The 16,326-nt window shown below is 38.8% G+C and overlaps 1 protein-coding gene across 1 annotated transcript in view; it reads right to left on the bottom strand.

The window, feature by feature from the left end:
• Positions 1-270: 270 nt before the first annotated feature.
• The window catches only part of fgd (faciogenital dysplasia), a 52,434-nt gene continuing 36,378 nt past the window's right edge, over positions 271-16,326 (bottom strand). Inside the window, exons 5-19 of the mRNA XM_053317649.1 lie at positions 14,851-14,940; positions 12,897-13,033; positions 11,580-11,736; positions 10,789-10,927; positions 9,105-9,163; positions 8,419-8,565; positions 8,238-8,330; positions 8,056-8,135; positions 7,208-7,238; positions 6,268-6,372; positions 5,747-5,800; positions 4,315-4,416; positions 4,020-4,142; positions 2,398-2,538; positions 271-1,455 (exon numbers count right to left, since the gene is read on the bottom strand). Coding sequence (XP_053173624.1) covers positions 1,210-1,455; positions 2,398-2,538; positions 4,020-4,142; positions 4,315-4,416; positions 5,747-5,800; positions 6,268-6,372; positions 7,208-7,238; positions 8,056-8,135; positions 8,238-8,330; positions 8,419-8,565; positions 9,105-9,163; positions 10,789-10,927; positions 11,580-11,736; positions 12,897-13,033; positions 14,851-14,940 — 1,704 coding nt within the window. The 3' untranslated portion in view covers positions 271-1,209. The remainder of the gene's footprint in view (positions 1,456-2,397; positions 2,539-4,019; positions 4,143-4,314; positions 4,417-5,746; positions 5,801-6,267; positions 6,373-7,207; positions 7,239-8,055; positions 8,136-8,237; positions 8,331-8,418; positions 8,566-9,104; positions 9,164-10,788; positions 10,928-11,579; positions 11,737-12,896; positions 13,034-14,850; positions 14,941-16,326) is intronic.

The raw sequence follows: 16,326 nt of genomic DNA on the forward strand, positions 1-16,326 counted from the left end.
GAAGGGTACGGAGGGCAAGGCAGAATAAACAGTTTTACAGTACAGTACTTGGTTTCACATCACCAAAAGGGAGAAAAGCAGGCAAACGGTTGCTATGCTGAGAGAGAGAGAGAGAGAGAGAGAGAGAGAGAGAGAGAGAGAGAGAGAGAGAGAGAGAGAGAGAGAGAGAGAGAGAGAGAGAGAGAGAGAGAGAGAGAGAGAGAGAGAGAGAGAGAGAGAGAGAGAGAGAGAGAGAGAGAGAGAGAGAGAGAGAGAGAGAGAGAGGAGGGAGGGATACATGGAAAGGATTTATTTAGCATGTGTACAAGTGGAGATATTGTGGGACTGAACCTGCAGGGTCAGAATTGAATTCTGGCTGTTTACTCTCATCTGGATGAATCGCAATAATAAGAGCGTAGAGATGTGGTGGATCAGAGGTCTTGGACTTCAAAGACCATGACAGGAAGGAATAATTACCAGTATAGGAGACAGATATATGAATATAGGGTCTGTAAGTTGGGAGCTGACAGTGGGAGCATCAGGTGGCCAGCCACAAGTGTACACATCTCTGTGTCTTTTTAAGTTAAAATGTCTTTTTAAAATTTTTTTTTTTACTTTTCCTTACATCACACTATAGTATACACACTGTACAAAACCCCAGAACTGCCACTGTTTCCCCAACAGGCATGAAGACAACAGAGAGGTGGCACAGGTTTTTACACTAACATTCAATACTTAACACGGGAGGGGGCTTGCACTCACACAGACACACATACACACTTTTGCATGAATGCAAAGATAAACACAGGAGAGTTAATGCTTCACAACACAGCCCCCATAATGTACAAGGTACTTCAACTTTTTTTTAAAATCATACAGGAACCTTCTTCAGCTAAATTACAAATTATAAAAACAGTTCTTTTCACCGTTTCTCTTCGGCTGCAGAAAACACTGAGAGGAATTGAATATCCAACCCCACATACAGCGGCCAAGGTGACATAGTCCTTCTTGTTTTTGCATGTGTTAAACAGAGACAGAGACAAAGAAGTAGCTGTGTGGTCATGAGGATAAGACTGAAGTGGCATAGGAAGGATTGAGTGGTCCTATCAAAGAAAAAAAAACAACAAAAAAGTGCCAAGGTAAAGTGAATTCAAGTAATGTGTGCTCTATACACAGGAGAGGGAAAGATAAGGGGGGGGGGGAGCGAGTCCTGTGGCTCTAACATGGCCACTATTGGCTCTTCCTGTGTTCAGTCAGGCTCGTCGATGCATCTGTGAGCATTTCTCCGCGGCCAGCTTTAGAGAGAATATCAAGCCACTTGGCGTGAAGTTCTGCATCTGGGGCACTTAGGAGTAAAGTTTGCTGGGTGTGACTGAGCCGGAGTGCATGTTTGACCTCTGACTTCTCGCCTGCTGACGGGGGTACTGCATTCACATCAAACCCAGGGAGTGGCACCGCCCGTGCCCCCTTCGAGTCCTACAGAAATAAGCAAAACAAGACGATCAGGATATATCAGGCAGTATTTAAAATCATGTTTCTCTTCAATAAGCATTCTTTTGAGGAAAGAGGGTACACATTGTAAATGCAGCAAGTGACAGCTTGTCTCTTCTGTTGCAGGAGACTACATTCCACCAGGAAAGTATAGTAAACCCTGTCCTCCACTCTCCCTTCCCCCTCTTTCTTTCTGCATAATCAGAAAATGCTCATGTTGCTCCCATTAATCCTAATCTTTGGAATGGCAGCTTTCTGCAGTGGGATTGGGATATTAGTCTTGGAAATGAAACCCAGGGAGGCTTTAACAGGCTGACTTCCCTTCTGTGCTATCAGCTATGAATGAGTCTTTGGTGAAAAGCTTTCCAAACATGACTGCTTTGGGAATCTTTTTTAAGCAATCATGTAAACCACTTGTTATATATCCCAGAGACTTTCTGAGCTGATTTATTGCCACACAAAAAGCAAAGATTTCAAGGAACTACTGTAAATCCAAAGACTTGCTTCATCTGACTAAAATGCAGTACACAGTGGAGCAGCCTCACTGATCACAGCAGCTATACCTGACATCAGATTCAGGACAACCAAATCCTCCTGGCCCAAATCTACAGAGCACAGACAGTGCGCAGACAACCTGACACAGACAGGATTGGATAGATCTGATTTACTCGCTCATGTGCCCAGGCACAAGCTACAATGTACAGATGTCCTGATTAAAAAAGAGGAAGCAGACAGACGTATAGAAAAAACAAGACAGGTGTAGCAAGAGGATCAGCGGCTGTGTAAAAGGTGACAGAAGGATACATGCATTTGATGAGATTTTGGTGGGTAAAATTAATAAGTTGTGGAGTCAAAAAAGTACCTACGATTATAATATAAAAAAAACACAGAAATTTGGTCTCCAGAGTGTGTGTGTTTAACTCTTACCTGTCCACTGTTCTGCAAGTACAACACAAGTGGCTCAGTCTTGGTGATAGCCACCCACATCTTGGTCCAGCTCTTCCCTTTCTCCTGCACTTGGAGGTAGCCACACTGCAGGCAGTTCTCTCCCGTTAAAGATGCCTGTCTCTGAAGAGATGAGAGCACAGATGAGACAACAGAAATATATAAATAACATAAAAATAACTTTAACACTACCTGGGAGATGGCCTATGATTTACACACTGCATAACTGGCAAATAACTGAATAAATCAATCAATTAATCAATCAATTCATTAATTAATTAAAAGTTTATTTGTATAGCATCTCTCATAAAGGTTACTGTAATTCAAAGCGCTTTACAGATGACTAACAAGCCGATAATAAGACAGAGCAAATGTTAACAGTAAAAAAAATGAGACTAATGCATACGAAAAATAAAAAATATGAATATATAATAAAAACATTAAAATAGATTCAGTGATTATAATAATTAAATCATGTAAAATAGAAAATATAAAAAAATAAATAAAATTGATGAAGTAAAAAAAAAAAAAAAAAGGAGGACAAAAATACTATATAATAAGTAAATGAAATAAATCAAACAATGTCCATAGGGAACATTAGCACAAATAAACCTTTACATTCTCATATAACTGTGTGCTGTATAAAAGAGTTTATTATTATTATTATTATTATTATCATTATTATTATTATTGTTATTAGTGTTATTGTAGATTTGAATCTAAACCCATCTGTATCATGTGCTAGAGGTTTAAATTTGATGAGTACATGACAGTGCAGATCTTCCCCTGTCCACCGTTACATAACAACAATGTAGGACACAGTGAGATTTGTGGATGGACAGGTGTTCAAGCTCTTACTGCCACTTATACAGTATATAAACCTCGTAAGGCCCACGGCTCCCCCTTGTGGCTGCTAATCTCACTGCAGATGAGTTTTTTCTCTTATTGTTGAGACACTGATCTGAATGAAGCCCAATCAAATGACAATTTCAGCAGCATCATATTTGGAAGGTATGGTTGTCAGCTTTTCAGTATAAGCAGAGTAGACTGTAGACATCCATTCACAATGTCCCAGACAGACAGACAGACAGACAGACACCTGTGGCAGACTGTCAAATCAGCAGACACGACTGTTCCAGCTTAAGCTGCGATCTCATTATCATATAAGTCATCACAGAGGGATTAGCTGATCTTTCAATATGAATGCGTTCAGGTGCATATGGGCTACACTATGCATGTATATAAAATGTGTTTATGTGCGCATGCAATTACAGTACCAGTCAAAAGTTTAGACGCACTTTCTCATTCAAGAGAATAGGAAGGTGAGTCCAAACTTTTTGGTACTGTATTTTGCACAACACTGACTTTCAATAGAGATAGTGTATTGGATTTAATAAGTATGCCACTGTGTCTTTCAGCTTTTGTTTCCAGTATTGCAGTCTGGCTACTGAACCCTGGTTGACATTAACCACCGGTACAGAGGGAGACATTAATCTCATTGGACCGTCACATAGCAAGGCAGAAACATAAACTAAATTACACACATAATTGCTGTCTTTCTCTATGTGTGCCTGTTTTTGTTTGTATCCATGTGTGTGTCTCACCTCAGGCGCCGATTTCTTTTTCTGTTCACTAACACACAAAGTCTCCAGGCTGAGGCTGGCCTCGAAACACTCTGGGCACACTCGACTGTTGTCCAAAGTCTTTGAACACTTTGCACAGATGGCCTGCAGAAGGACAGAGAGAGAAATTGGAGACGGCATTGAGAAGTCACTCAGTCGTTCACAGTTAACTGTCCGAAGGAAATTTTCCACTTGTTTCCTGACTTCTGTCTCCATCCCTTAATTTCTACATCCCACCAAACAGTGCCAAAATGTATCTCATTCCATCTGTGCTCACCGCTCCACAGGACTTGCAGTGATGTTTGCGTTTGGTGAAATTGAAGCTCTCGTTGCAGCCTTTACATGTCTGCTTCTCTTTCTCCTTTTTCTTGGAACTTTTCTGAAAAAACAAAACAAAACACATAGAAGTCGTGTCAAGGTTTTCAGCCTGTTCAGTTTCAGCACAACTGAACCAAAAGGAATGTCTGAGGGCTTGTCTTGCTACATCCTTTGTTTGTCTGACAGTCTGCCTTCCATTTCATCTTTCCATTAACAAAGACACAGTCAGACAGACACCCACACAGACATACTAAAAACATTTAAATGGAGATCAGACACATTGTGAGACGATGTGTGAAATCATCTCCTTTTTTTACAAATAACATGGGAGCTTTTTCATCGTTTTTGCAGCAGGATGGTCGATGAGAACAAAACATTCTTTTCCCTATTTATAGATGTGAGAAGCAGATGGATCCATTGCCATTGTCAAACCAGCGTCATTATAATTACCACAATCATCCAGTCAGGGTTCATTGTACCTTTCAGGACAACCATGAAAACCTCTTTCACTGCACAAGCACCAAACACATACAGGATACCTAACACTTGTTAAAAAAGATGCAGATCCATTTAATCAGAAATGTTATGTCCCCATGCACCCAAAAGTAGACGTTTTCCTCCTGCAAGATGACACCAGCCACTATAATTTACAAGACAGTTCTTTTTGTTATAGAAAATTAAGCAGAAAAATGGAGAGAAAAAAATCTGTCCAGATAAGTTAAAATTTTTCATATACAGAGTGCTTATATTGCAAATAGCTCTTTCTCACACAGACCAATACTTAAATTAAACCCAAACAGTGTTATGTTTATTAAATAAAACCATAAAGAATAATCCATGAGCCTTAAGGGAAAAGCAGGTAACAGCCTCAGGGTCCCCGAGCCTTTTGGTAGCCTGACGGTTTCAGTGTCAGGTTACGGCAATTAGTTTGTGGTAATTTGAGTATTACAAATTAGTTTGTTGATATTGCGTGTAAGACTAAATTACAATTAAGGTCACATCTGCATTATAACATGACCTTAAAGCTCCATTTCATAGAAGGGCCCTTAATTATAACCATGTTTTAAGGTCATTATTTCCATTTATATAGCAATTGCATGGTGGGGGTTCAAGTTTACAATGGTAAAAATATGGGTCCCTCAAGAAACAGGTTGGGAACCACTGCCTTAGTAAATGTGTGCTTAATTAAGTTACAAACTAATTACTAATAATTAATTGAAAAGTATACAACGCTCAGACAAACAGGGAGTCATTAAAGCTGATTTGGGTTAATCCGGCCCTGTTTAAAGACACCAAATGTCCAGACAGTACTCACACTCTCTAAACCAATACACCAGTACCACAAGCATACCAGATGGTACAAAGTATTGTTTTGTATGACAGTATCTCACCCTTTCATGCAGTCGTTCGCCATCTGAGTCAATGGATGTTGTGTTCCAGAGACCCTAAGGAGAAAAAAGCACAAAACAAAACATTGAGCTTCCGCCTGCAGTCACACATCTCTACCACTAGATGTCAGACTAGTCCTACTGAATCTGAACCTCTGGCTTGTGTCAAGTTACATTTGGCCTAGGTCCAGCTCCAGCAAGCCCAAAGTGGGTCAAAGCAGATCCATAAGAGTTTTGTATACACTTTGACTTGGGCTTTCCCTATTAGGTCATGAGAGAGTTCTGAGAGAAGAGACTCTCAGATGCTATGTGTGCGACTGTCATGGCTGGAAAAAAGAGCTCCTTTATGTGTGTGTTTTGTGTGTAAGACACTACCACATCCATAGATGGAGAGCTATTTAGACAGACAAAGACCAGACTGTGACGCATTTGTTTGGTGTACCGCTAGCCATGATTCATTGCATAGGATGACCTGCTACTTGACTGATCATTGAACTGATTGATTTAGGGTGATGGTGACTGACCGGTGATTCAGGGATATGGTCATCTTCCCGGGAGAAGGAGCTGTTGAAAGCTTTATTGAATGTTTCGCTGTTTTGCTTGTGCCGTTCGATGGTGGCTTGGATCACCTGAGAATCAGAAGAGATTTAAAAGGAGAGAGGAGAGGACAAAAATAAATAAGAGATGAATTATTGATCAGGCACATCAACATTTGAATGCATTTTTTCCTCTCGTTCTTGTCATGTAACTAAAGTATGCTAAAAGAATTACAGCATGATTTGAAAGTGTGTGATCTTATTTCATGTGTCCTACAGAGTCAGCTGCTTAGCTTGAAAGGATTAAAGTGAACAAAGTGATAAACAAAAGACAGAGGGAGGCAGAAAGCAGTCTTTACTTTCCCTGCTTGAATGGGAAACAAAGAGAGTGGCGTGCTGTGTGGCCGAATCAAATGAACGACAACAGCAATAACATCACAGCTTCAGAGGCATCATGGTCCTACAACTTAGAGTCAAAAGACCTGCCCAACTAGTAATGCATTAAAACATGATCTTTTCTCTCCAAAATCTTTTGAGCTTACATTTTGAGGTCTATCAGCTTTCTGGATGTTCCCTCTATTCATTTTAGCTCTTTCTCTTTCTGCATGCTTACATAGAGAACATAGAAAAGCCCCCAAACCCTCTTTGTAAAAGGCCCACCCCCTCTTCCAGTCTGCGAAAATGTTTTAATCAGCTTTACTCTGCTGTAATGGGCTAAATGAGCAATAATGAGGGGCTTTATTAGAGAATATAATTCCCAAACACACTGAATGAGTGTGGAGAGGAAATCTTTACTAATTCTATTCTCTAATAAAGCTGAACTACCAAAGGCACCAGACCAAAATACTGTATGACAGACTAGAGACTGTGTTTGCATAAGTGTGTGGGTGTTCTGCTATATGCATGTAAGTATGTGTGTTATCCTTGCCTGAATCCAATCTTCTTTCTCCTCGGCTGTCCTGTAAAGCAAATAAAGAATCATGGAATTATTCTATCAGGATGGAAAAGTACAGCCCACAACAATTAAATAGTTTGAACTATTCAAATATTCACCTAAAATAGTGCAATTAGACCATGAACCAACATTAGAATTGGAACGGACAGAGGCCCAAAGTATTCAATATTAAATAAGTAAATAAGACATAATCATAACCTGAGTTTCCAAAACAGTTTAGATGGCTAGGTAGCATGTAGCGCCGTGTGAAGACAAGTGAAAAGAGAAGTTAGGTATTCAATTTGCTAACTAGTTGACTAGCCAGGTGGTTTGTGAGCTCAGGTTATTGTACAGCATCATAGTGAAGAGCTGGCAAATGAATTCAGGGTTACTTCTGCAGTGTCTTGATTGACACAACAAGATGTTTCTCGAAGAATGACAGACAACTCTAAAAAGCAAAAATACACAGTGGTTTCTATAGACAACAGGAACTGTCCACTGTCACGAAAAGTGATGAAACACAACAACTCGTTACGAAATACAAAAGGACATGAAATAAAAGTGTCACCAGTAAAAACCTTTAAAAATGGGAATTTTAAAAATAAAAATGCCTATCACTCAATTAATATTAAATAAATGTTTAGATAAAAGTGTTAGAAATATTGTATATATATTAAGTTATTATTATATGATTTATTCTATATCTTACTTATTTATTATTGAACACTTTTGGGTTCCAAAGAAATAAACAGCATTTTATACAGTGATGCAAATTCCACCATTTCAAATTCCAGTTCAGAGTCAAGCCTGCTTTGCTCTGGGGCTTATTCAAATGTTTTTACCTGGCTTGCAGCTCCAGTGAACGCTGTTTGCCGATAATGGCGAACGAGTGAGGAAGGTTCTGCTTCACATTGTCCTGCACCTGAGGTCAAGAAGCAGAGGACATTTGATTTGCACCTCCAAGAATAAATGAAAGATTAAAAAAAAGACATCAAACAGGATGAGAAGCAGAACGAAGCTTCACCTCCATGAAAGCAATGTCAATCCTCTCTCTGACGCTGAACTTCTGTCCGATCAGTCTGAGTTTAGGCACACAGTATAGCACCATATTGTTGAACTATATGGGAGACAAACATGAGAAACATGAGATGAACAGCACAGAAGACAAGAATGCTACATACAAACATCCTCTAACAGTCTCTCACCAAGTAGAGGTATCGGTCTTGTGCTGTTCCATTTTTGGCTGACATCTTCTTGATATGTCCTTCTTTGATGAGCTCATTTGCTGGGTTAACTATGTCCTCTTCTCCTCCAAGCCTCTCATAAACCTCCAGAAGCTTGTTCATCTTCTCCTAAAAACATTAAGCAACAGCAGGATGAGTAAAGACAAGAAAGCACTTGAGGGAATAGACAGATGGAGCTACAAGCCAAACTCCACCAGAGGGGGTTATTTTGTTATGAACTAAGCCTCTAATTCAAGGGTTTCCGGGCAAGGCAGAAAGCAGGTATTATATTTCTTTATTGATTTAGAAACACCTTAGTCTGCTTAAGTTCTTTCAAGGATGTGTGAAATACAAGCATCTGTCAGACAGAGGAAAGAGATGAGTAGGATGAGTATTACGCAGAGTCACTCAGGCTTCCGCAAGCTGTGAAACTCGAAGCAGGAAATGGCAACTTCCTGTCTGTACTAATTCAACTAGTTCACTCTTGGACCAATACTTATAATGTTGCTGACTGACAGTACTATAACAGCAACTCTTTGATTGGGAAACTTAGCTGGTTAGTACAACGTTTGGCGAGACAGCAAAAAACATTTACCTAAGAAAGATGTGACAATAAAAAGAAAGAAACAGAGGAGTGTGAAGAAGTGTAGTTTTGAGCAAGGCCTCACCATTTTCCTGATTGCTGCATTGGAGTGATTAGCTGCAGTAGATATTAACTCCAGGGCCTCTGTAATACACATACACAAATATAGATGTAAGCATGTTAGCAATAAATCATAAAAACAGACCTTCATTACAATCAAACATAAACCAACTCATTTACACATTCATATGTATTATGTTGCCTGTTCACTGGACAGTAAGAATTGTCAGGGGTCTCACGCTAACTGTGCTACACAAAGTCACACAGGATCAAACGTCAAACATGTGGACTCTTAACATTAAACACACCATGTGCATTAGGCTGGCTATTGGCCAGTAGAAAGCCCAGTACTAATGCCTGTGAGCACCTGAGTCAGCCATCTTAATCATGGCCTACATAAACAGAGGAGACACACAGCCAGGGGAAATGAGGCCAAAACCACCATGATAAAGTGCTGTTCAAATGAAGTGGATGAGAGAAACCCTCCCATGGACTCAAAACAACACAGAGGGGTGAAGTTAAAGGTTAGTGAATGTAGGAGCATGTACAGTGTAGTTTTTGTGCATACAAAGTCACGCTCATGGAGATTGATCTGTCTGATGAAATTACAAGCAGAGTCAGGGTGAAATGTCCTCATCTTACAGACATCATATTAACAACTGTATAATAGGAGCTGCTGGACATCTTGCCATCATCTCCTCTACATATTAAATTATCCAATTTAAGTCATTAATGATGCTGTGGTAAGGCTGTCTCCATACAACACAAGAACTGCCTATCTCCTAGCATCCAGACATTGCAGTAATGTCAGAGAGAGAGAGAGAGTTTGTAGCAATGTTCTCTAAAATCTAATGATAGTATAATGTAGGCTAATTTTATCAAATGGCTCCCAAACCAGGTTTGAGCTGTGCAGAGTAAAAGTGGATCAGCATGAATTGACTTCCTTAGAGGGTTAGTGTTCACCTTCCAAGATAACAAACAAGATGTGTTCACATACAACACACAGTGAGGTACATTTTTGGCTCCTGGTGGTTTTCACATCTTTTGGCCACAAACAGTTCACAGCTGGAGGAATGTGGTTTCTTTCTGTGAAAACAGATCTTGACTATGTGTATGAATGCTCAGTCTAATTTTAAATCACATTTTACCAGGATAATTACAAATATTAATTTGTGCATTTTCAACTCAAGTGGATGTGTCTCTGCTTCACCAGCACTCTTTTGCAATGTGGATTTGCATCAGTTCATCTCCTTTTAGTTCTTTCCATTGACTTGCAGTCTCAAAGTATTGCATCACTTTTAGCTGAATGGTAGCTTTGACAACATTTGCTCATACGTTTAGACCTTTGCTTTTCGTCTTAGCGAGGTCATTGTCATCTTGACACTTTTTATCCTATTTATTTTAATACAGATTATTATTATGAAAAAAGACAAACTGTTTGTATTTTGCAAAAAAAGGGAAATGCAAATGATTAAACATGAAATAACACTGTTACACATTTTAGGCTGGATGAATAGTTTAGTTTCAGAGGTTAATTACGGTCACACTTTTTGAGTCACGGAAACCATGAACTCTGCATCATTTAATGTACAGACTGTGAGCTGACTGTATTCTTACACCTCCAATTTATTTTGGTGGACTCACACCCTTCATGAGACATGCCCTATCTCAGACTTTAAAAATAGTGTTAACAGTAAAAACAGTCTCACTCTCAGCGTCTTTTCGGTCGAAAGCATCATCGGGCAGCTTCTTCAGATAGTCTTTGAGCAACAGCTCGTAGCGAGGAATCCTTTGGACTGGCTCAAGCATGTGGTGCTGCAACGTGAGGTTCCCACACACATCCTGTTTCTGTTGGTTCAAAAACAAAAACAAAGATTTGAAACTGGCTAACTGTAAGAGGTTGTCATCTGTGGAGCAATGTTGAAAAATAACAGAAATCACTATGAATTTAAAAGAGAGAGTAAATATTATATGCAAGTATTATATTTTTGATCCTCAATTTGAGAGCTGACAGTGGAGTAATGACAGGAAATTAAGGAAGAGAGAGAGGTGGGCAGGTGACATGCAAAAAAAGTTCACAGCTGAGCACACACAGGGATGATGTGGTTCATGGTTGGTGTCTTGACATTTAGGTCACAAGGGCCACCCAAATAAGATTTTAAACTGCATCTAAAACTGGATCTGCACAAATGTCACACAGGTACACAATCATGTCCTACATATGACTGACTTTTCCAGGGCATGCAGTGCTCCATGAGGAATTAGCAAAACATGTTCAAAAACATGTTATCCTGGTATGTTAAGAAATTCTTCTTCACTTGTTCTGTGGGATGTCTTCCTCAAATGTAACTGCAATTCATCATGCAACGTTTTAAAATATCCTGCTAACTACCAGACCAAAAGACAATAAGACTAACTGAAACGGAAAGGACTGTAAATACAAATGCAGTCTAAGAGGAAATAGAGCAGGAACCACAAACATAAACATAAATACACCTACCTGTATATTCTGGACAACACTTTTGAACTGCGAAGACCGCTGCGTCCAGGTATTCACCAGGTCCATGGATCGGTCAAAGTTCTTCACATATTCCCCGTACATCTTCATGAACGGAGCCAGTTTCTGGAGGATGTCTCCAATGCGAGGGTTAGAGTCCCTACAACAAACACAACAGACAAACAGAAGGTTTCGTGAATTCATCCTTGGATTAATATAAAAGCAAAACAATCTAAGAGTGTTGTTTTAATATGCAGTGTTTCTTACATCATATATAGCATTTTGTTCTGTTTTATATTACAGTATTTCTCAATGTTCCAATAACATTTATTATAGACTGCTAGTTCTGCTAGCAGTCTATGTATGTCAATGAACTGCTAGTTCATTGACATACAGTAAAACAAGAAGAATAAATGTTACTGTTTTCAGATTATTGTTTACTTGCTTTATATTCCATTTTTTATATTTTAAATACATTTTACGGGCAAGTTGAGCTGGTCAGTATTTTATTTTGTCTCATGACAAGAAGCTAGCCAATTACAAAGCTCAATTACATCTTACAAGCTTTTAACAATATCTGAATACACCCTTCCAGAAAATCCAAAATGCTTCTTAAAGTTTCCAACTTAGACAGTGAGGTTGGTAATTAAAACTTTAATTGATACAATTACATTTTTTCTACTGAGATTCCACAAACATGGATTTACATATTAAAACCAATACATGTTATAATACTTAAGATGTAAAACAGTCAGTCTTCAGAAGTTAGAAACAAATGGAGGCCAGTATAAGATGAGACTAATCTCAAGAATGGTAATGAGGGATTGTGCAAATTAATCCTTTTTATGAACTTTCTTTGTTAGGTGTACTTCTCTGACTTTCCTTTAAGTCCCTTGGTTCTGTGTAACAGTTTTTAAGTCTTTCTATCCAAGCCAATAAATTTTAATGAGTACCAGAAAATAATGTGAGGGGAACCACTAGTGACAGATAATTTCCCTAAACGCCGCTCTCTAGAGAAGTCATTATCTACCAAGGGTGGCTGATGTTGGCACAAAAACACACAATGGTAAATTTCCTGCTGACTGTGAAAAAAGACTTAAATGCCCTCATCTTGCAACTCTGACACACACACATACACACAACCTAGCAACCCAACACTGAAAACCTGACAAATAATGCACCCCACTGCCACCCAGCTGTCTGAGTTTCACAGCCAACTCCAACAATCCAACTGACCACTACTGAACCAAACCATGTCTACAATAACGTCACACTGATGCTTTCTGAAAGCCACTGAACTGCTCAATGTTTATGCCTCACCATTCTCCAGTAATGCGTATCTTGAGCTCAGGGAGCAGGAACTTGTCATGGAAGCAGTAGATAGAGGAGATGTTGGAGAAGATCCCTGTAATGACGTCCTGAGGGATTCCAGCTTCTGTGAGCTTAGTGCAAAATACCTGCAGAGAAAACATGCAACAGACAGTATTTAGACAAAAAATGTTTTCGACCCCCCCAAAAATCTGGCTTCTATTTAAAGAGTAGGCATGTAAACATAAAGAGAAACATTTCAATGTTGTTTATCCGCACAAACATATTAAGTTTTTCCAGCTCTGGCATGTTAAGTGTGACCAGAAACTAGATGTGAGTCAACTGAAACAGAGCTGCTAACGTGCCACGTTGGAAGGCAGCTGTAAACTTTATAAACCTGACAAACAAAACCAAGATATTCAATGTACAATGATATAAAACAAAGATTCAGATTAAGATCACCTTAATGATTAATTGAACTGAAAACTGACTCATTTCAGTTCTATAAAATGTCAGAGAAAGTAAAATCTAATCTGGCAACTCAAAAAAGTTCCAAAATGTGTCACAACTCACTCCTGTGATAAATTGCTTCACCCATCACTCCCATAACCCTATGCTTCCCTGCCAGTCACAACAATGGACTGGCACTACTGTTTCCATGGAAACTGGTGAAAGTAGTGCGACAAAAACAGGAAGTTGACTGCAAGGGCTCTCTGCCCTCAATAGCACATAAACCATAGCTGTTCTGTAATAGGACAGAACTACATCTCCTTTACCACATTAACTGACTGAAGAGGAAGAAGACTTAACCACCAGGAGTAAACGCTCATCAGAAACACTTGCATGAACACAGATAGACGATGACAAAAAAAACGTGTCTAAAAATGAGATACAAGGTCATGACTTGTGACAGTAAAAGAGATGTAAGACAGCTTCTAAAGCATAGTAAGGGGAGTTTTTTTCAATTCAAGATAACATTACCTATTTTATCTACCCCTGTAAGGGCAATTGTATGCAGCAGCTTATCCAGATCAACTGATACAGTATACATGCATCATCACCAGGACATTTTTTTAAGTTTTCCATTACTTTTCATGACCAGATACTTTCAAAATTAATGACATTTGCACCAGCCTCAGCTGTACTTTAAGTTTTGTGCTAATTAACAAATGTTAATTGAATTCTAATTAGAATGCCTAACTAGAATTAGCATGTTGCTAACATGCTAAATTAAGATGGAGCACAGGGTAAACATTGCAATTACTCATCATCATTATGCTAACATTGTCATTGTGAGCACGATTGCATGGCAGCATTTAACTCAAAGCTGCATTGTGCCCAAATATAGCCTCACATATCCTCTAGCATGGCCTTTGACTCATTTAGCAACATTTGTGTATTTGGATTGTAGAAAAAAAGCTGATGGTGGGGAGCATCATCAAGCCCAAACTGTTTATTTGTGCTTTCTAATTATAAACCCAGCTAAGAGTCAGGAGACACATATCCTTAAACCACAGGATTTACACACAAGTAGTTATAGAGCATTGTGAGGGCATCGCACACACACGCACACGCACACACACACACACACACACACACACACACACACACACACACACACACACACACACACACACACACAGTTACAGTTACAGTTACAGTTGTATTTACTGCACATGCATGACTACAAAATACATGATTACACACATACGCACACACAAACAGCCAGTTTCTCACATGACCGTGCTTACACTGCTGAGTAATCCAGTCAACAGAGGAGAGGTTGTTGTCCAGTGGATCACAATGCCAGTTTTAATCCGGCTCAGGCCTGATCTCAATCTCTAAAACCACTGGCACACTTTGGATATTGAAATTTGGACCACAGGCATCCAAACACATGGTTACACTCATAAAATCATAAACACTCAGAAACAGACAGCATATAACAAGAAACAGACAATGTTACCTGGTCGAGGAGGTTGAGTCTTTTGACGTAGGCCTCTTCAGTCTGGAGAAGCTCTTTGGCGATGTTCAGGAGCTTCTGAGCCTCTGAGCACTGAGGGAAACAGACAGACACTTAAGATTATGACTGAGGCAGAAAAAAACAAGATAAACACATGAATACACTCCATATTGAGAGTTCAAGGCAGATGGTGCCTTTTGTTCTAACCATAATAATATAGATATCACAAGGTACTAATACAAGTAGATTTACATACACACACTACATACAAAACAATTGACTTGTAACACTACGTCTTTGAAATGAAATTATTGGGATTGTTTTGCCTAAGATTTAAAGACTGCTAGTTCATTGACATACAGTAAAACAAGAAGAATTTAGGTTGATGTTATATTATTGATTCAAATTTACAGTAAAAGTGATCAGCTTGTTTAGAGCTGAATTGTATTTGTTCAGTCATGTGGCTGATATGCTGAGCTCTGTTTAAACTGTTGTTCTAAGTCCATTTATGACAATATTTGGTTTACCTTCGACCTTCATCAGTTAAATGTAACAATACGTTTTTCACTGTTGGCTCAACGATTAATCCTCATTATGTGGAAGGCTGCCTGCCCTCTCTTTTACACAATTGATTAAGGGGGTCATGGTGTGTCTTCACTCAGGTTAACTTTAAATGGATCACTTAAAAAACATAATTGAATCTGGCTTCCTGATTCAATCGATTATGAGGAGAACCTATTGTAACCTGATGTAATTCATGAGCAGACATTTTGACCTCTTTCTGTTCTGAGTGCCAACAACACTTTTTATTATATTCTTTGTAACAATTTATGTATTTATTTTTGTTTATTGATACTGTTTAAATGTTATTCATTTATTGCCCTGTTTCTTGAATCTTTTGCAGTGTATTGCTGCATCTTTATATTAGTGCTATAAAGGGTTAGACCAACTAAACTTGAAAAGTCTGCAATAGTGTATCTGTGATATAGATATATATTGTTATTTTCTATGTCGTCTATACTGTTAATACTGCATTAATAAATAAAAGTGTTCCAAACAAAAAGCTGTTTTTTCAGACACGATAGATTTTATCAATTGTAAGGTGCACACTGGAGTCAGTATTCATGACCACAGAGTTTAAGATGTGCACGTACGCATGATTTTGTCACAACTACTTGGAAGTCAAATTGTAGTCCAAAATGCAAAAGTATGATATAGGAAACTTTGGTCTTTACTCTTCAGTGGTGTAGAGCTCTTACTGATGCATTCACATCAGAATAAACAGAGTTTCACAAAGCTCCATTTTAGTCTGCGGTATAGTTCAGCAGTGGTAACCTACAGTATAAATATAAATAACATGTTCTTAGCTGATGTAGGTGAAACTGAAGTCTGAAGTGATCACTCTTTATGACTACATTAAAAAAATGGTATGATTAAACAAATCATGTTGCTGATAGAGGTTCATCCCAATGACCTATT

The sequence above is a fragment of the Scomber japonicus genome, chromosome 4 (assembly GCF_027409825.1).
Source record: "Scomber japonicus isolate fScoJap1 chromosome 4, fScoJap1.pri, whole genome shotgun sequence".
NCBI classification, from domain to species: domain Eukaryota; kingdom Metazoa; phylum Chordata; class Actinopteri; order Scombriformes; family Scombridae; genus Scomber; species Scomber japonicus.